At 40.6% G+C, this 22,128-nt stretch overlaps 1 protein-coding gene and 1 pseudogene across 1 annotated transcript; one reads left to right on the plus strand and one right to left on the minus strand.

Annotated features, from left to right (window-relative positions):
• Positions 1 to 22,128, plus strand: part of LOC110255358 — a 218,355-nt pseudogene that overhangs the window by 164,656 nt on the left and 31,571 nt on the right.
• Positions 2,314 to 3,246, minus strand: LOC110262313 (olfactory receptor 491-like). The gene has a single exon (XM_021102708.1). It carries the CDS (start codon positions 3,244 to 3,246, stop codon positions 2,314 to 2,316), a length of 933 nt encoding a protein of 310 aa, XP_020958367.1.

A 22,128-nucleotide genomic window follows, 5' to 3' on the forward strand; every position in this document is an offset into this window, starting at 1 on the left:
CTTAATTCTTTTATGATCATTTTGCTCTGAGGAGTCCATAACTACACACTAGTTGGTCAACTTTCACACAATAGAAATAAACCTTTGGTTTCTGTTCCCAGTTCCTTTCAGAGGGCTCCTAAAACCCCTGTAATTTCCTGAATGATAGGAGTGCCAAGGTGCCTCATCTCTTCTTCTATTATTTGGTATTTGACCATAGTTCCTGACAGAGGACTCCTAAATACCTTAGGATTTCCTGGCTGTCTTTTGTTCTGAGAATTCTTGACAGGATGCCGGAGAGCTTCAGTTTGGGGTCAGTTCACCAAAACCCAATCATGATTAAAGTTTGTAACTTTATTTCCACCTCCTATTCTTCAGGGAGAATAGAGGGACTGGAAACTGACTTAATATTGATCCTTAGCCTCTGTAAAAATCCTAAACTATGGAGTGGAGGGGTATAGGTAGGTGAACAGATCCACATGCCAGGAAGGTGGTACTCTCCACCTTCATGGTGGTAGAAGCTCTTGCCCTGGAAACCCTCTCAGCCTTGGTGCTGTGTATCTCTGCATGTGACTGCTAATTTGTCCTTTATAATATCTTTTGTGATAAACTAGTAAGTATAAATGAATGTTGCCATGAGTTCTGTGAGCCATTCCAGCAAATTATCAAACCCAGAGGGCTGTGGGATGCCCTGACTTTATAGCCAAGTTGAACATATGTGTGTCCCCCAGGGAGTCATTACTTGCAACTGTGTCTCAAGGGAGAGAAGTCTTTTGGAACTGAGCCCTTGAACCTGTGAAGACAGACATGCAGTTAGCACTACAATTGAATTAGAGCATCAGGTTGACATTCAGGTACTTAAGATACATAGTTTTCCCATTGGTTGGTAGAGGAAATACACCACCCAGCTTTTTGTAATTAGTTTTGTGTGTGGAGAATAATGGGTTCCATTACCCATTATTTAATAATTTCATGTATATTAAATTCTCTTTGTTATTTTCTAGTGTTTGTTATATATTTTCCAGTTAAATTTTGCAATAATATTATACATACTCTACACTTTTACTTAGCAATATGTAATGTTTTCTATTTCACTAGTTTTTAATTTTTTTCATGCATAACTTCTCTTATGACACTATGCTGAAACAAGAAATTTTATGATTTAAGTCTTGCTTTCAGTTGCTCTAAACAGTTGTTTCTTTTAAGAGTTCCAGTACTCCAGAAAAATCTTTCCTCACAGTTCCAGTCTATGGTGATGATGTAAAAAAAGCTATATTACTATGCAAGAAATACATTTAGCACAATCTTTGACAATATTTCTAGTTTTTGGGTACTGATTTCTTTATAAATCTAGCTTATGGAACCGTTGTGGTTAACGCATTACTACCATGCTTAGAATTAAAACGATACATCTTTAATCTCTACAAAAAAGGAAGTTGAAATTACACCTAAGAAATGTATTTGATTTTTACATGCTTTAAATGTGGATGGAATTTCTGGCAATTCATATGACTGTGGCGTCCAGACCTGATTTTCTAAGGATGAGAATTAGTACTCTTTTCCCATGCTCATCCTTACTGTGGCCTCTTCATATCCTACACTTTTTCCGGTGTAGAGTTTGTTCCAAAGACTGAGCCACAGGGACAGCTTAGCCTTGCTTCCCCAGTCACATCCTCTACATCAATAACAGAGCTGAAATCATTGGCTGATTGTGTGTTTTATTATGGACCAAGCACATGGAATCAGAGGACTTGAGTCCACAGCCCTCCAGATAAGCTAGTGGATCTCTAAGACTCTCTCAGTAATCTCATCTGTGAATGGAGGTGAATTATTAATACAAGCAACATGGTTGCTGTGAAAACTTAATGAAGGTGTGCAAAGGTTTGGACCCAGAATTTCTGGACTCAGACATTTGTCCCACAACTTCCTAGCTGCATGTTTTCAACATCTCCATGTCTCTGTGCCCCCAGATGATTCATTTTTCAAATAGACATAATAGTACTACTTCGGATTTTGGGGAGAAAGCAACCAGTTCCTATCCCATTGTGCTTAGAGCAGGGTTGGCTACACACTATTGTTTGCTAAAGAAATGAAAGAAAAAGTCCTAGGCACCCACAGGTGTTGATACACGATGGTGACAATTATTGCTATCATTATTTCTGTTTTTAACATGTGTCCCAAACGGTTTACAGGAGTATGAGCGAGAGGGTTAGAAGTGTGATTTCACTTTAAGGACTCAGCCCACAGCATTTGGTAGCTCACAGTAGTGTGATTCTGGTAGAATGAAGCAAAAAAGAACAGTTTACAGGTCACTTGAAAGGCTAAGAATGAATCCTACTGAGATACTCTGAGAGTGGTTTTCCTCAGGGCCTCCTTTACATCTCTGTTCCGGAGGCTGTAGATGAGGGGGTTCAGCATGGGGATCACCACCGTGTAGAACACAGAAACCACCTTGTTCTGGTCAGTGGAGTAGCTGGACTTGGGCATCACGTAAATGAAGGTGATGGTCCCATAGAACAGAGTGACCGCGGTGAGGTGGGAGGTGCAGGTGGAGAAGGCCTTGTGTCTTCCTTCAGTGGAGGGCATCTTCAGGATGGTGATGAGGATGCAGATGTAAGAGAGAACTATGACCATTCCTGTGATCCCAAGGATGGACCCAGAGGAGATGGAAGGGAGAATTTCAAGAACAGAGACATCTGAGCAAGAAAGTTTCACCAAAGGGGAGAAATCACAGAAAAAGTGGTCTATCTGATTTGGTCCACAGAAAGACAGACTCAACAAGCAACTAGTAAATGTCCAAGCATTCACACACCCACCCAGATAGGAAGCCCCCACTAAGAGGACACAGACTCTTGGGGACATGTGGGTGGAGTAGAGCAGGGGCAAGCTGATGGCCACATAGCGGTCATAGGCCATGGCGGCCAATAGGAAGCACTCAGCTGTCCCGAACAGGATCACAGAACAGAGCTGGGCCTCACAGCCAGTGATGGTGATGGCCACTCCATGTCTACAGAATCCTGTAAGCATCAGAGGTGTGACAGATGTGGAACAACCACTGTCCACAAAAGCCAAATGGCCAAGGAAGTGGTACATGGGGGTGTGAAGCTGGGTGCAGCTTCTTATCAAAGCAATGATGCTGATATTGCCTACTAAGGTGACAACATAGATGCCTAGAAATATCACAAAGCAGATGACACCAAGCACAGGATCCTCCGTGAGCCCCAAAAGGATGAACTCTGTCACACTGCTGTGGTTTCCAGCCTCCATCTCTCCAGGGTATTATTCCTGTTGAGAGTTATGGGAATATTCATTTTTTAAAAATGCCTTCTTTCTGTATATTTTCAGTTTTCTTTGGTAATTCTTATATTTATTCACAGGCATTTCTTCCTATTTCCAGCCTGAAAATAAGGTGCTCTATGTGATTTTTTACTTTTGATACTTTCCTCCCTGCTTAAAAGAATGATTCAACCTCACTCTTCTCGATCTCAATTTATTGTATAATAATTATTTTTAAACACCTTTCCAACCTTGATTTCTCGGCAAATCTCTCTCCCCAGTTCCAGATCTATTGCTTCATTTTTTTCTCTTGGAAGTCTCCAGGTGCAAGTCCCAGAAATACCTCAAAATACCAAAGCATCCTTTCCTTAGACCACTCTGCCTGTGTGCTGTGTCTGTGGAATGACACCACAATCTACCCAGTCTCTCGTGTCTGAAGCTTGGGAGTGATCCCTAGCTTTCTTCCTCTCATTGTACCACCTCTAATAAAATCCCATTGATACTATCTTCAGTTTACCTCCCAATTTTATTTTATCTTCACATTTCCATTTTGGATATCCTTACTTTAGTTGAAGCCCTGGTCATTATTCCTCTTTGATTTATCTCTGCCTCCCTGCATGATTCTTATGCCCTTTAAATATTCAGTACATCTTCCAAAGTGGCCCATTGCCAAAGTAAAGAGCAAGTGATACCAAGGAGCTTGTTTTACAGCTTTCAGTACTTTCTCAAGCCTCCAGGATGCACCCTAACCTCTTGAGCATGGCACAGTGTACACTTTCTGATGTCCCCGCCCCCTCGTGATTCTTTGCTTGTTCCTTGGGATAGTTCCCTCCTATGCCTGCACTGATCCAACCTTTCTGAACTATTTAGAGTCCCCCTATGCACTCTACTCTTTGGCTTTTGCTACTTTCCTCTTTCTCCTACTTGAATGGACCCCATCCTCTCATTACTCTGTGCCATTTCTACTCAGTAAGTCCATTTCTCTCCAAAGTCTTCTTTGACTTCCAAGAGTTAAGAAGAAAAGTTTCCTTTGGTGGACATCATGCTTTGAAGATGTCTAGATTCCCATTCTTTATGCTGGCTTGTGTTTTTTTTTCTGGTTGTTTACATTACACTATCCCCAATTAATATTCTCCTCAGTAACTACATGGTTTGTCCCTGTATAAGAAATATCTTGTGGAGTTCCCGTCGTGGCACAGTAGTTACCATGAGGTTGCGGGTTCGGTCCCTGCCCTTGCTCAGTGGGTTAACGATCCGGCGTTGCCATGAGCTGTGGTGTAGGTTGCAGACGTGGATCGGATCCTGCATTGCTGTGGCTCTGACGTAGGCCGGTGGCTACAGCTCCGATTAGACCCCTAGCCTGGGAACCTCCATATGCCACAGAAGCGGCCCAAAGAAATAGCAAAAAGACAAAAAAAAAAAAAAAAAAGAAATATCTTGTGCTTGGTTCATAAAATATGCTGAAAAAAACTTGTGAGATGAATCTATGCCTGATTTGTATAATAAGGATGCTTTGAGAAGCAGAGATGAATATAATTTAGGTTCTGGGAGAAGGATCAAGATGGCAGAGGAGTAAGACGTCATGCTCCTGTTCTCCCACAAACACATCAGAAGAACACAACTACATTCAGACCAATTCACACAGAACATCTACCAGACACTTGCAGACTTACTAAAACCTCCATAAAGGGCAAGAAACCCTCCACATAAATGGGTAAAAAAAAAGACCAAAAAAAGAGAGAAAAGGAATCGGGACAGGAGTATCACTCTGAGAGGGAGCTGTGAAACAGAAGAGGAACCCAGATGCTGGGGGCCCCTAACTGGCAGGGAGACCAGTTGAGATGGAGGGTCCTCAAAGTCACCAAGAAAAGTGCAAGAGCTGGACTGAGGAGGCAAAGAGAAGTGAGTGCCATACAGATTATCTACACCACTGCCCCAGATAGCACAGCCTGAGATGCTTGGGTGTGGGGGGCGCTGGGTGCTGAGACTCAGGCTCCTCTGGGGTCAGCTCCAGTGAGAGGACTAGGGGTGGCTGTATGGATTCAGCCTGAGGGTCTAGGGAGCAGTGCACCATGGGCTGGGGAGGAGAATGCCACAGCCGAGGGAACCTGGAAGGAGGTCTGGGCCTGCAGAATAAGCAAGGCACCATTGTTGTGGAGGGTGAGAGGAGGAGGGGTGGACTGCCACAGGAATCTCTTTTCCTGTGTACACAGGGATTCTCAGAGGGTGGGTAGCCTCTGTCACAGGCTACAGGTGGTGAGAGGACATTTGCTTGGGCTACAGGAGACCAGGTGCATCTTGTGTGGGATCCAGATGGCTGAGCACCTCTTGTGTGGGCCAAGGGCAAGCTCAATGTGGCACCTCTTGCATGATCTACAGGCAGTGGGGACAAACCACAGCAGTCATCTCAGAAACCAGTGCAGGGCATGGCCTGGCACACTAGGGCTTTGTGAACAGCCTCCATCTGCAGGTCCAGTCACATCAGAGGTTGGCAAAAAAGAGGGCACTGCAACTGAGTGCCACCCACTGTTGCTCTCATGTCCCTGGGAACACATCTGCTCTGCTGCCAGTGACAAATGTTCCGGGCAGTGCCTACACGTGCCTGATCACTGTCCATTCCAGAACCCTGCAACCAGGACCACCCTGTGCAGCACCTTCTGTATGGGCTAAGCAGGATGGGGTGCTTCTTGCATGGTCTACAGGTGGCAGGGAAAAACCATGGCAGTTATCTCTTAGTCCAGACAGAGGAGGACGTGGCCCACCACCACTAGGGGTCTATGAACAGGCATCACTCGCAGCCACAGTGACTTTAGAAGGCACCATAGAGGAGGGAATTGTGTCCAAACACAAGCTTTTGCTGCTCTCACTTCCCTGGGAACACATACACCCTGCCCCTGCCACTGCCAAATACTCCAGGCACTGCCTAATATACCTGAGGCTAATTACCACTTCCCAGGCCCTGCAACTAGGAGTAGCCTGTGCCACCTTTCTGCAGGTGCCTGCTAATGTCAAGAGCCCAGCAACCAGGTACTCACCACTAGCCCTACCCATTGCCTCCTTCTCCCTGTAACACATTCAGTGGGATAACAACCTGCTCACAATGAAGATATAGAGAGCAAATATTCAAATTCCCATGCCAAAAATAGTAATGCCCCACAAAATAAAAAGGGAGCTCTTACATAGAAATAGGCCTCCAAGACTAGGGTTGATTTCCCTAAACTCACACAAAAAGAACAATATAAGTGACATGAAGAAGCTCAGGAAACATTCCCACCTGAAAGATCATACACCACAACCAAGTGGGATGAATCCCAGGTTTAGAATGATGGTTCAGCATATGCAGATGAATCAACGTCATACACCACATTAACAAAAGAGAAGTCAAAAGCCACGTGATCATCTCCATAGATGTGGAAAAGGCATTTGACAAAATCCAACATCTACTCATGATAAGAACTCTTACCAAAGTGGGTATAGAAGGAACACACCTTAATATAATAAAAGCCATTTATGACAAACCCACAATAAATGTAATACTAAGTGGAGAAAAGCTGGAAGCCTTCCTGCTATTATCTGGAACAAGACAGGGATCATCACTCTCACCACTTTTATTCAACATAGTACTGGAAGTTCTAGCCACAGCAATCAGACAAACAAAAGAAATAAAATGTATCCAAATAGGAAGAGAAGAGGTAAAATTGTCACTTATGCAGATGACATGATAATATATAAAGAAAACCCCAAGGATTCCACACAAAACTACTCAAATGGATCCATGAATTCAGCAAAGTAGCAGGATACAAGATTAAGGTTCAGAAATCAGTTGCATTTCTACATACTAACAAGGAAATATTGGAAAAGGAACATAAAAATAAAATACATTTTAAAATCACACCCCAAGGGTTCCTGATGTGGCTCAGTGGAAATATATCTGACTAATATCCATGAGGCACACATTCAATCCCTGTCCTTGATCAGTGGGCTAAGGATCCAGTGTTGCTGTGGCTGTGGTGTAGGCTGGCAGTTACAGCTCCAGTTTGACCCCTGACCTGGGAACCTCTATATGCTGCAGGTGTGTCCCTAAAAAGAGAAAAAAATAAAAACTTTTAAAAATCACACCCCCAAAAATTAAATACATGGGAATATACCTGACCAAGGAGGTGAAATACTTATATGCCTAGAACTATAAAACACGAATCAAGGAAATTAAAGAGGATTCAAAGAAATGGAAAGATATTCCATACTCCTGTGTGAAAGAATTAAGCAATCTACAGATTCATTGCAATCCCTATCAAATTACCTATGACATTCTTCACAGAACTAGAATAAAAAAAAATTTATATAGAACAATAAAAGACCCAGAATGGCCAAAGCAATCCTGAAGAACAAAAACCAAGCAGGAGGCATAACTCTCCCAGACTTTGGGCAATCTTACATAGCCATGGTAATCAAGACAGTGTGGTATTGGTGCCAAAACAGACATATAGACCAATGGAAGAGAAGAGAGAACCCAGAAATAAACCCAGACACCTATGGCCAATTAATCTTTGACAAAGGAGGCAAGAGTATAAAATGAGAAAAAGACAGTCTTTTCAGCAAGTGGTGCTGGGAAAACTGGACAGCTGCATGTAAATCAGTGAAACTAGAACACACCCTCACACCATGCATGAAAATAAACTCAAATGCCTTAAAGACTTAAATATTAGACAAGACATCTTCAAACTCCTCGAAGAGAACATAGGCAAACAGTCTATGACATCAACCGTACAAATGTTTTCTTAGGTCAGTCTCCCAAGGCAACAGAAAGAAAAGCAAAAACAAAACCGATGGGACCTCATCAAACTGACAAGCTTTTGCACAGCAAAGGAAACCACAAAAAAGAATACAACTTATGGAATGGGAGAAGATAGTTTCAAATGATGCAACTGACAAGGGCTTAATCTCTAAAATAAACAAACAACTTCTACAACTCAACAGCAAAAGAGCCAACAATCCAATGGAAAAATGGGCAAAACACCAGAATAGACATTTCTCCAAGAAAGATGTATAAATGGCCAACAAGCACATGAAAAAATGTTCAGCATCCCTGATTATTAGAGAAATGCCAATCAAAATTACCATGAGATACCACCTCACACCAGTCTGAATGGCCATCATTAATAAGTCCACAAATAACAAATGCTGGAGGGGGTGTGGAGATTCCCACTGCTGGTGGGAATGTAAATTTGTACAACCACTATGGAAAACTGCGTGGAGGTACTTCAGAAAACTAAATATAGGACTACCACATGATCCAGCAATGCCATTCCTGAGAATATATATGGATAGAACTTTCATTGAGAAAGACACATGCACTGTATGTTCATTGCAGCAGTATTCACAATAGCCAAGACATGGAAACAACCTAAATGTCTATCGACAGATGAATGCATTAAGCATATGTGGTACATATACACAATGGAATACTACTCGGCCATGAAAAAGAACAAAATAATGCCACTTGCAGCAACATGGATGGAACTAGAGACTCTCAAAATAAGTGAAGTAGGTCAGAAATAGAAAGAAATACTATGTGATATCACTTATATCTGGAATCTAATACATGGCACAAACCTTTCCACAGAAGAGAAATTCATGGACTTGGAGAACATACTTGTGGTTGCCAAGGGGGAGGGAATGGAGTGGGATAGACTGGGAATCTGGGATTAGTAGATGCAAACTATTGCCTTTGGAATGGACAAGCAATGAAATCCAGCTGTATAACACTGGGAAACATGTCTGGTCACTTACATTGGAACATGGAGGAGGATAATGTGAGAAAAAGAATGTATATATGTATATGTGTGATTGGGTCACTTTCCAGCACAAAACTGACAGAGCATTGTAAACCAGCTATAATGGAAAAAATAAAAACATTAGAAAAAGATGTGGTATATATACACAATGGAATACTGCTCAGCCATAAAAAAGAACAAAATAATGCCATTTGCAGCAACATGGATGGAACTAGACACTGTCATACTAAGTGAAGACATATTGGAAAAAATAAAACTCATTAAATAAATTAAAAAAAGAATAGGTTCCCTGTCCTGAGAAATCAGGTCTTGTAGGGGAGAAAGACATTGAACTTATTATTAGTGTATGGAAATTATATAATAGTAGAATAAGTAAATTAATGGCTTAGGTTGTTTGTAAGTAAATCATATAATAATATTGGCAAAAGATGTTAGAAAATTCAAAATTCCTTTGAAATATGGCTACAGACATGAGTCAACTATTATAAAATTGGTAATTTATTAGTTAAATTTCCCCTTCTATTTTAATTGAGTTTTTATAACATTATAGATAAAATTTTAATACAGCTTTTTCCTTTACATTTCAATGAGAAATTTATCACATGATTCCTCACATACATAGTTTCCCAGATCTGCAAGATAATGCACTGAGTGGCTGGGTGGTTAATCACCCACTAATTTTGAACATGTAACTGTTCACAACTTTTTAGTATCAGAACTAGTAATCCCACAAAATGGATAAAGCATGTGGAGAACAAAATTACAATAATAACTTTTTTTTTTAATGGTTGCACCCATGGCCAATGAAAGTTCCCAGACCAGGGACTGAATCTGAGTCTATGCTACAGCTGCAGAACCACCAGATTCTTTAACAGACTGCACTGGACTGGGGATTGAGCCTGGACCTCCACAGCCACCCAAGCCACTGCAATCAGATTCTTAACCCACTGCACCACTGTGGGAACTCCATGATATATTTTAAAAATAATCCTATTGCTAGGTATTTTTTCTTAAGAATTATATTCTGTGCTCCACTGTAAGTGACTCTTCATGACTTGCAATGGTAAAAATACACAACCACTGTGTTCCATGTTTACTGTTTTGTCGAGTTCTTGACTGAAGAGTCACTAAAGAGTTTTGTACCTTCTCTCTCTCTCTCTCTTTTTTTTTTTTTTTTTTTTTTTTGCAATTTTGTAGTGACAGAGGCAACGTTCCTCTGATTTGAGGCAGTCCTGACATATCAGAATTAGTGATAAATGGTAAGGGAAGACACAGGATAATTACTGCAGTCCAAAGCAATCATTTCAGGGCATACTAAAAAGTCAGTAAAAGTTACAAAAGAAGTATTTATCACAATGAGAAAATAAAATAATGGAAATCATTTTAAAACCTTTCAAATATAAAAAATTGAGATATATTTCAGTGATTTGAAAATTTTCACTTATGCACATCTTTTCTTTACATTAACCTCAGCTAAATATCAATCCCTGCAGGTAAACTCTACAGATTTATAAATCCTTTTTTTCACACATTGAAACAAAACGTTTTACATAGAATTAACACCTAAGGAAAGTCTCAGCATAAATTTTTAACTATAACCATCATTTTGATTTATTTTAATGTTGTGGATATATAAATAGTATTTACACTTGTAATCACCTTATATATTACTTTTAGTTATTCACAGTTTCACTAAAAATATCTAAAAAATATTTCCCAATTTCTTAATAAACTTCATAACTAAAAGGCTGTATGGAATATATGTCCAGATCCTTAGTGTGGTATTCATGGAGCTTCATAACTTATCACTAATGACTTTTCTAAATGTATGTCTCAGAGTTCCATCATAGCTCAGTGGCTAATAAAACCAAATAGTATCCGTGAGGACACGGGTTCTATCCCTGGCCTCTCTCAGCGGGTTAAGGATCCAGTGTTGCTGTGAGCTGTGGTGTAGTTTGCACACACAGCTGGGATCCCATGTGGCTGTGGCTGTGGTTGCAGCCACAGTGCTGCTGGCAGTTGCAGATCTGATTCGACCCCTAACCTGGGACCTACCATATGCTGCAGGTGCAGCCCTCAAAAGACAAAATTATGTATCTCTCTACATATGCTTCCTTGCCCCTTTTGTGCTTTTAAGAGTTATGCTAACCTGACAGTGAGATTTTTCTATTCAGTGTTATTGGTTCTAATTTTCATAGAAATGCAATGTTCTGCTAATGATATGGTTTCAGTTATTAAGGTTGGAACAATTTTCTACAAAAGATAATTATCTGTACAAAATATCTTCAGTGCCAGATCCTTAACCCACTGAGAGAGGCCAGGGATAGAACATTACTTTAGGATATGAAAACATTCAGTGTTTCCAACAGTAGCCCTTGGTTCTTAGAATGAATTGTGGGGTGTAATGAACCAATAGCTGGGAACCTGTAGCACATTAAAGAATGTGTTCAGAGTTCCTGCTGTGGCTCAGCAGGTTAAAAACCCAGCTGGTATTTGTAAGTGGGGGTGGATCCCTAGCCTTACCCCCTAGTGGGTTAAAGGATCTGGCATTGCCACAAGCGGCAGCATGTGGCCCAGATCTGGTGTTGCTGCATCTGTGGTGTAGGCTGCAGCCCTAATAAAGCAGAAAATAAAAACTAAAAAAAAAAGTGCTCTAACTCTTTGATGAATCTTCATGAACTGCAAATAATTACTCTAGTGACAGGCTAGTTTACTGCCAAAAGCGTGAGCTCTATCATGAAAAATCTGTTTGTAGTCTTACCACTTGATTCCACCATGACTTTTTATTTATTTTTTATTTATTCCACTGTACAGCATGGGGACCAAGTTACACATACCTGTGTACATAATTTTTCCTCCTGTTGTTGTGTTGCAATGTAAGTATCCATTGCTCTTGGAATGGATTTATAGTGATTTATAGTGAGATCCTGCTTGAGAACTATGTCTAGATACTTACATCCCCCATGACTTTAATGGCACAAGGCATCTCCTTTCTATATTAAATCACTGAAATATTTGAATACAGCCAGCATGCTCCTACTGCCTTTCCTTTTCCAAAAGTAAGCCCCCATAGATCCTTTGGCCATTCCACCTGCGGCATACATGTTTTTTATTGATTTTTAGGGCCATACCCTCAGCATATGGAAGTTCCCAAGCTAAGGGTCAAATCGGAGCTATAGCTGCCAGCTTATACCACAGCCACAGCAATACAGGATCCTAGCCGCATCTGCGACCTACACTACAACTCAAGGCAATGCCAGATCCTTACCCACTGAACCAAGGCAGGGATTGAACCCACAGCCTCATGGTTCCTAGTTGGATTTGTTACTGCTACACCATGATGGAAGTCCCTGCCTGTGGCTTACTTTTCAGATCCCTCACCATTCTCCTTGTCAGCATCTGAACAAACTCTGGTCTGAGGAATGGGGTCATGCACTGAGCAGCATGTGTACTCTTTGCCCTCTGACCCAAGCAGAGTTCAGTGGGGCCAGTCCTGACTACACTGTGGGCTTTAGTCTCTGCTGACAGCATCATGGAGGCTGCAGACAGAAGACACAGATCCTGGACCTCCCAATGGCCAGTGTTTTAACTGGAAGGTGACCCTTCAATCTCTCTCACTCCCAGTTCTTTCCATTTGTAAAATGGGAATAATTGTCTCTATAATGCGTCTTTGTCGTGAGGTTGAAAGAAATCATATTTGTAAAGTACTCAGAGATGTTTGTTCACACACATCAGAGCTAAGTAACTATTTTTGTTGAAAATGAAGTTTTCAAATTGATAGATTTTCAATTATTTAAAATGTTTTAGGAGCATAATAGAATTTTTCTTTCAATACATGCCAGGAGCTTTTTCAAGTATCCAAAAGACATCAGGGAGTACCGTGTCTGATGCCGTCTCAGTTCTGGGGTCTGGTGTTCATGGTCACTGCACAATATGACACCTGCTTCTGGTCCCTCCCTTCCTCTCCACTGGTTACCCTGGTTCTTTCTTGAGCATTGCATCACGACATCCCATTCCTGCCCCCCCACCTGGCACAGGGGTTCTAACTCTCCCCCAGCCTTTCCTTCAGGAGGTGGGTCCCTTTTGATGACAACAGGGGACACGGGGCTCTGTGCCTCATCCAAACTGAACATCAGGGCATTGCTTTCTGATTTCCTGTTCACGGCTGTGGCTACACAAGCTTCGCTGTGACTGTGGCTGCTGAGACCGTCCACCTTCCCTGTGGTCACCTGGGCAGCCTGGTTTCTGGGCCCAGAAGGACCTTTCTGTGGTACAAACCTTACTGAGGCCGCAGTTCCACAGGGGTCAAGAACGAAAGTTGTTGAGAGAGTTTGGTTTCTTTTTAATTTCTCAATGAAGCCGTCAAATTTTAAATTATTTAAACAAGACCCATGACTACTGGACTCACCTTTCAGAGCCAGAGCTGCTGATGTGGATTCTGAAGAGCTCTTAATAGAGCAGATGTTTCCCACTATGTTTACAAGTGGCCGTGCACTGAACCTCTGGGAGTGTGAAATGCCGACTGTCGCCCTTCCTCCAAGAGCCCAGTTACAGACCTTCAGCCAGGGCGAGGGTGGGTGTCTGTGTGTGTGGTGGGAGGGAAGGAAGGCTCTCATAGAACAGGGCAAGTCCCCTGGGCTTTTGTTGCTTCCCCTGTGAGAAGAGGATTCCTGAGTTTGTTCCACAGAAACGGCTTGTAGACTTGTGGCTCATCAAAGTGGCTTCAGTTGAAGGTCCAGTTTCTAGCAAAAGTGTATTTTCAAAAATCCAGATGGACACTTTGTCTAGAGACTAGGACAAAAAAGTCTTTCAATGGAAAGTTACTGATTTTAAAAGGAATACAAAAATACAATACCTTTTAAAATTGCACCCCAAAAAATCAAATACTTGGGTATACACCTGACTAAGGAGGTGAAAGACTTATATGCTGAGAACTATAAAACATTAATCAAGGAAATTAAAGAAGATGTAAAGAAATGGGAAGATATTCCATGCTGCTGGGTTGGAAGAATTAATATTGTAAAAATGGCATACTACCTACAGAAATCTACAGATTCAATGCAATCCCTATCAAACTACCCATGACATTTTTCACAGAACTAGAACAAACAATCCAAAAATTTATATGGAACCACAAAAGACCCAAAATTGCCAAAGCAATTCTGAGGAACAATAACTAAGCAGGAGGCATCTCTCTCCCAGGCTTCAGGCACTATTACAAATCCACAGTCATCAAGACAATGTGGTATTGGTACCAAAACAGACATATAGACCAATGGAACAGAATAGAGAACCCAGAAATAAACCCAGACACCTTTGGTCAATTAATCTTGGACAAAGGAGACAAGAACATAAAATGGGAAAAACAGCTTCTTTTCAGCAACTACTGCTGGGAAACCTGGACAGCTGCACGCAAGTCAGTGAAACTAGAAGACACCCTCACACCATGCACAAAAATAACCTCACAATGTCTTAAAGATTTAATCATAAGACAAGACACCATCAAACTCCTGGAAGAGAACATAGGCACAACATTCTCTGACATCAACCTTACAAATATTTTCTCAGGTCAGTCTCCCAAAGCAACAGAAATAAAAGTAAAAATAAACCGATAGGGTCTCATCAAACTGAGAAGCTTTTGCACAGCAAAGGAAACCAAAAACAAAACAAAAAGACAACTGACAGAATGGGAGAAAATAATGTCAATTGATGCAACTGACAAGGGCTTAATCTCTAAAATACACAAACAACTTACACAACTCAACAGCAAAAAAACCAACAACCCAATGGAAAAATGGGCAAAAGACCTGAATAGACATTTCTCCAAGTAAGATATACGGATGGCCAAGAAGCACTTGAAACAATGCTCAACATCCCTGATTATTAGATAAATGTTAATCAAAACTGTCATGAGATACCACCTCACACCAGTCAGAATGGCCATCATTAATAGGTCCACAAATAACAAAAGCTGGAAAGGGTTTGGTGAATAGGGAACCCTCCTGCACTCTTGGTGGGAATGTAAGTTGGTACAACTACTATGGAGAACAGTATAGCGGTACCTTAGAAAGCTATACATAGGGTTACCATGTAATCCAGCAACCCCACTCTTGGGCATATAGCCAGACACAACTTTCCTTAAAAAAGACACATGCATCCCGCATGTTCATTGCAACACTAGTCACAATAGCCAAGATGTGGAAACAACCCAAATGTCTGCTGACAGATGATTGGATTAGGAAGAAGTGGTATATATACACAATGGAATACCACTCAGCCATAAAAAAGAACAAAATAATGCCACTTGCAGCAACATGGATGGAACTAGAGAGTCTCATACTAAGTGAAGTAAATCAGAAAGAGAAAGATGAATACCATAACACTACTTATATATGGAATCTAATATGTGTCAGCAGTGAACCTTTCCACAGAAAAGAAAATCATGGACTTGGAGAATAGACTTGTGGTTGCCAAGGGAGAGGGGGATGGAGTGGGATGGTTCGGGAACTTTGAGTTAGTAGAGGCAAACTTTTGCTTTTGGTATGGATAAGCAATGAGATCCTGCTGTGTAGCACTGGGAACTATGTCTAGTCACTTATGATGGAGCATGATAATGTAAGAAAAAAGAATCTATACATGATTCTATTTCATCCTCAATCCCAAATACTGTCCTTGAAACCATGACGTTCCAGCTACAGCTCCTCCTCTCTGCCCCATGATCTCCCTCCTATGTTTCATTCCCTGCGGACTTTAGCACCTGCATCACATGTTTTCTCTCCGTCTCTGTCTCTGTCATCAGCAAGGACAACGTCTAACCATCTGAATATCTCAGTGGACAATCTCAAATTTCCTCTGCTTCTGACTCCAGTAACTTACATTCATCCACAATCCATTCACGAAACCCTCTATCACATTCACATAAATCTCAGTAATTGCAAGTCTATTCCACCACTAATGTATACAAGATGTAATACTTTGGTGTCAAAGCTCAATCAGCTAAAGGCCGCCAGAAGCAAACCTATAGTGCAACACAGTCAAGTTTATTGGGTCCGTGTAGCAAGGGAGGGCTCTTCAGAAACCATCACACATCTCTCAACAATGAGGAGAAGGCACCTGCCTTTCAAAAGGTATGGGTTCTCACAGAAGGACCCTGAGGTGGGGTTAGGGTTGTGAGGGTCAGTTCTGGATGTGTTGCTCTGAGAAGGAGGATGTTATCGTGTGATGACTTAGTAATTGGGTATCTGCAGTAATAGGCAGGAATAGTATTTCGGCCTGGGTACACTGATGTAAGAAAGCAGTAGTCCCCGAGACATAATTATGGCATTGGTACAGCTGCTCCATACACGTGGAGGAAATAATTTATTTTCTTTCTTTCTTTTTTTTTATTGTCATTTTTTGGCCCCAACAGCCGCATTTGGAGGATCCCACGCTAGGGGTCAAATGGAGCTGTAGCTGCTTACATACACCACAGCCAGATTAGAGCTGTGTCTGTGACCTACACTGCAGCTCAGGGCAATGCCAGATCCTTAACCCACTGAGAGAGGCCAGGGATAGAAACCACATCCTCATGGTTACTGCTTGGTTTCATCATCACTGAGCCACGACAGGAATTCCAGAAGAAATATTTTCTACTAACTTTGTTATTAGGTTTTTCTTGGTCCTCCAAGCCAGAAGACAAGCAGGGATGTTTATCAATCCCAACATCTTGTTCTTCTGCAAAATAGTCATTGGTTATCATTTACAAAATTTATTGATTTAAGATTGTTCATAGAATCTATTTTAACCATCTTGATATCTTCAGGTTGAGTATTTATGCCTTCCTAGGTTTGTCTCATTTGATAAGACAATTATTAAGGTAATTAATATTTTGACTTTTTCTTGATTAATACTACTATGGGATTTTTAAAATTTTGTAGTACAGTTGACTTACAATGTTCTGTCAGTTTCTGCTATACAGCAAACCGACCCACTTATCATATATATATCTATTCATTTTCTCAGAGTATCTTCCACCCTATTCCATCACAAGTGATTAGATAGAGTTCCCTGTGCTATACAGCAGGACCTCATGGCTTGTCCACTCCAAATGCAGTAGTTTGCATCAAGTAACTCCAAACTCCCAATTCATCCCACTTCCTCCCCCTCCCCCTTGGCAGCCACAGGTCTGTTTTCCATGTCTATGAGTTTGCTTCTTTTCTGTAGATAGGTTCATTTGTGCCATATATTAGATTCCACATGTAAGTGATATCATGTGGACTTGTCTTTCTGATTTACTTCACTTAGAATGAGGATCTCTAGTTCCATCCATGTTGCTGCAAATGACATTATTTTGCTCATTTTTATGGCTGTGTAGTATTCCATTATGTATATGTAGCACATATTCTTAATGCACTCATCTGTTGATGGACATTTATCTTGTTTCCATGTCTTGGCTATTGTGAATTGTGGTGCAATGAACATATTGGTGCATGTATCTTTTCGAATGAAAGTTTTGCCCGGATATAGGCCCAGGAGTGCGATTGTTACATCATATGGTAGTTCTATATTTAGTTTTCTGAGGTACCTCCATATTCGTTTCCATAGTGGTCGTACCAATATACATTCCCACCCACAGTGTAGGAGGGTACACTTTGTCCACACTTTCTCCAGCATTTGTTACTTGTTGACATATTAAGGATGGCCATTCAGACTGGTGTGAGAGGGTACCTCACTGTAGTTTTTATCTGCATTTATTTAATAACTAGTGATGTTGAGCTTTTATTTTTCATGTGTCTATTGGCCACCTTAGTGTTTTCTTTGTAGAAATGTCTGTTTAGGTTTTCTGCCTATGGGATTTGCAATTTTATTATTCTTTCCAAGGAATAAAAATTACAGATTTCTTTCTTTTCTCCTGGGTCTTATTTCCTATTTCTTTGATTTCTGTTCTTTCATTTCTTATACTATGAAAATCTTATTGTTTCATTTATAACTTCCTGAGATATAAGCTGCAGCTTTGTTTTCAGCCTTGCCTTGTGGTTGGTTTCCAACCCTTTATCTTGAGTAGGGGCCATATTCCCATTTTGTTATGTGCTAGTAAATTTGAATGGTGTTGTGGGTACTGTGACACATAGGTTATAGAGAGTCTGGATTCTGCTGTAATCCTCTTAAATTTAGCCATTGCATGAATGTACCACCTTTCCTTTACCTGTTCTTTCAAAAATGGACATTTGATGATTTTCTAGTTTTTGGCAATTATGCGTAGAGCTTCTATAAATATCTCCAGGTCTTTGTGTGGACATGTGTTTTCATTTCTCCTAAAATAGCTGGAATTATAATCTCTGTGTGTTATGGTTAGCGTATGTTTATAAGAAACTGCAGGGATTTTCGGTGGAACTGTACCATTTTGCATTTTGCATTATATTTAAGTTCTGTTTGCCCTGGGTTCTTCCAACACTTGGTAATGTTGGTTGAAAAATAAGCTATTCTAATATGTGTGTAGCATTAAGTCTTTTATTTTAATTTGCATTTCCCTAGTACTAGTTGTATTCAGCATCAATTTCAAGTGCTTATTTTCCATTCAAAACTCTTCTTTGGTGAGGTGTTGATTTAAATCTTTTACCAACTTTTAAAATTTGTTTTGCTTATTCTCATCATTGAGTTATGAGAGTGCTTTATACACTTTAGATACTAATCCATTTATGTATTTTTTGTAAAATATTTTATTCCAATCTGTTGCTTATCATTTCATATTTAATTTTCTCTTTTGATGTTTATTAAGGCTTTAATTTGTAGGAAATCTGGTTTATCTATTATTATTGTGGTCCATGTGTTTGTTGTCATATTTAACAAAATTTTGCCTCACCCCAGATCAAGCATTTTTCTTCACTTTTTTTCCTTAAAATTTTACAATGTTGGTTTGCACTTCATTCTACAATCTTTCTACCTATTAAAATGAATGCAAATGCTATTCATTTTCAGTCTGTCTTTTCTAGTATCTCTGGTCTAACTTTCCTGCCAAGTACTTATGTACTTGTAGAATAAGATTTTATATGTAATATTTTTATTATCATGCACTTGTTTTCTAATTTTTATTTGAAATTTTCTTTGATACATGGCATACTTAATGCTGTGTTATTTCATTTACAAATATATAAATGTTTTCTACTATTTATTATTATTTTGTAGTTTTATTCTACTATGTTTATAAAATATACTTTATAAAAATGAAAACAATTAATACAGGTTGAGATTTGCTTTATTTCCCAATTCCTGATCATTTTAAAAAATATAGCTTTTCTTGAAAAATAGTGTATTTTCTGCAGCTTGTTGCTTTCTTATAAATATGTTCTATATTTGTTCTATACATGTTCAATATTGTAGGGTTTTGTTTCAGATTTGGCACATCATAAAACTTTAGAAAGCTGTGTTAAAATCCATTATGGAAAAGTCCAATGATTAACGTTTTTGTTTGGTATAGTTGAGGGCTGAGTTTTAGACTTTACCTGAGCTTGGAATTGCTTTATTGACCCAGAGGGTTAATATATGTTAGTAACATTTTATATGCAGAAACGTCAAATAATTCTTATAAAAACCATCAAGTCCAACATAAAATACAATTTTATCAATTTCACGTTATTAACATGGGTGTATTATTAAATAGGTACAAATTTTGGCCAAGGACTTGACAACTTTGCAAAGGAAAAACAAGATTGCCAAAGACTACCTCTTCTGCGAAATCCAGAGGTGTCCATGACTTCTCTGAGAAGCCTGTGTGTGACACACAAGGTGAGTGCTCCTCTCCCAGACTCTGCCACACAGGGTCCTTGTGTTCTGCCTGCTCTCCAGTATGTTCCCACTCAGTGCATTTGCTCAGAATCCTGTGTCGACATGACATGAATTTAAGATCCCAGATGACATGCATCATAGGTTAACAAAATCCTTTGATGTCTCTAAGCATAAAATTAGCCTTTATACACTTTCTATTTTACCTAAATCCTGACAGAAGTGAAATGTCAGCTGTGTTGCAGGTAAAACCGGTTGTAACAAAAATGATTCTTTAATTGTAAAGTGCATCTGGACTGGGAGGACATGAAGAATAAATTAATTCTTGATGCTTTTGTGCTTCTCAGAGAGCAGGGATCCTCCTAACTGGAAACAGGGCTTGCAGGGACCCTGACACTCTGTATCTGACAGCATGTGAAACACAGTGGTCCCAATTCTGAACCTGAGGCTTCCCAGGTGGGATGGCTCCTCTGCCAGGGCTGTCCCTGGGGAGCCACTAAAGACCTGTGAGGATGACGTTCCCCAGAGAGAAGTGCCTGGTGCCCATGCGGGCATGTGAGGTTTCAGTTACGAAGCTCCTTGGGGTTGTTTTGTATACAGCTTAGTCATTAGTTTTGATTTTCAGTGATTATGTATATTTTCAAATTGCCTTTGTTGTAATGTTATAGTCTGCGTCTATTGAGTCCCATAAGTAAATCTTAATTCCAATGTCTGTTCTTTCCACGATATCTTTGGTTCCTTGTTTTTGAGGGGGGGGCTGGTCATTGTTTTTCCCTGTGTGCTGGATATTGTGTTTTAGGGTTGGGAAGGAATAACTGAGGCTTGAGTAGGTTGTTGGCTCACTCAGTTCACCTGAGGCACCACCTGTCCCTGACCATCTTACAGCCAAGTTCAAGGCTCGAGACTCTCTACCTCGCCAGGGCTGCACTTCTGGGCAAGACTTCGTCACGGAGGGTTTCCATTATCCTGAGTATATATGTGAGATGCATTGGTCAGAATTCTCACCTGGATGCGTTCTAGGCTTTGGTGTATGTTCCTCCCACAGAGTCACTAAATCCAGGGCTGGGGGGTAACACTTCCTACTGGCCTCATGACTAAAGCCTTAGTGTTGGTTCCCTGGTTTTTCTCAGTTCTGCTGAATCAATTCCTTGTTATCCTGTAGCCTCTACAGCGACACTTAAAATGTCTCGAACATCCTAACCTATGTTTTGCTTGTGCTCACCTTGGGATGGATTCAAACGACCACACCTGGCATAATTGAAACAGAAGCTCCAAAGGTAAATTGCATGCCTGTGAGGGAATATTAGACTTGCAGAAATGTACACAGGTAACACCATATCCAACAGGCAGTGTCCTCACCTCCTGCATCCTTGCTCAGATGTTCTCTTTCCAGTGAGACCTGCACTGGCACTGCCTGCCCTGGATGTTAAGCTCCATGACTCTATCTGCTTTTTTCTTCTTCACTCCTGGCATCCCCTTTGAATAGTCTGAACCACCAACTTATTAGTTAAATTTTGTCTTTTATGCTATAAGATAATTCTAGGAAGGCAGATAGATTAGATTCTTCCCACTTTTATTTCCACTGGCCTATGAACATCTGCAATATAAAAATAACTCAGCATAATCTTTGAACATATGAAAGAACAAATGAGTGAGTGAGATGATTAAGGCCTCATGAGTCTCTCAGCAAAAAGGTAGAATTGTGCCTGAAACAGGGAAGAGGGGACAGGAAAGGTCAATAAATGCAGTTGTCATCAGCACATGAGGTTGATTCAGCCTCTCTATGGGGAAGGGGGTCAGAAATTCAGGGGAGACCCAACCCAATGCCTTCCTGCTTCATGAGCAGGATGCAGACCTGACCACGAGCAAGTCACTCAGAGAATTTGTTTCACTCTGTCCCTGAGGACTTGAGGACCCTACGTATTCCCACAGAGGAGTCTTCTTTGGAGCAGCCAGAATTCACAGGTTGGTCAGGGACAACTCCTCCTCTCCTTCTCTAGGACCCTCTGTGCTGCCTGGAGCCAGAGACTGGAACACATGCCAGAGGTTATGGGTCCATGAAGTCCCTCCTCAGCAGATAACCTTCCTGCAAGATCCTCTCCAGAAACGTTCGGATTCCATGTGTCATTTCCTCTAAGAATGTACTCAGTCAAAACCATTGTTCTCACACTCATTAAGGGATAAACTTCTATTAAAAATGGACACAGTCTTTTGGAGCTACAATAATCCTACCTTACGGCAGAACACAAATTTGGGAAAATATATGAATGAAATTTTAAGCAATTTTCAGCAGATAAAGTATTGTCTCATGTGAGCC

This window comes from Sus scrofa, chromosome 9 (assembly GCF_000003025.6).
Source record: "Sus scrofa isolate TJ Tabasco breed Duroc chromosome 9, Sscrofa11.1, whole genome shotgun sequence".
NCBI lineage: Eukaryota > Metazoa > Chordata > Mammalia > Artiodactyla > Suidae > Sus > Sus scrofa.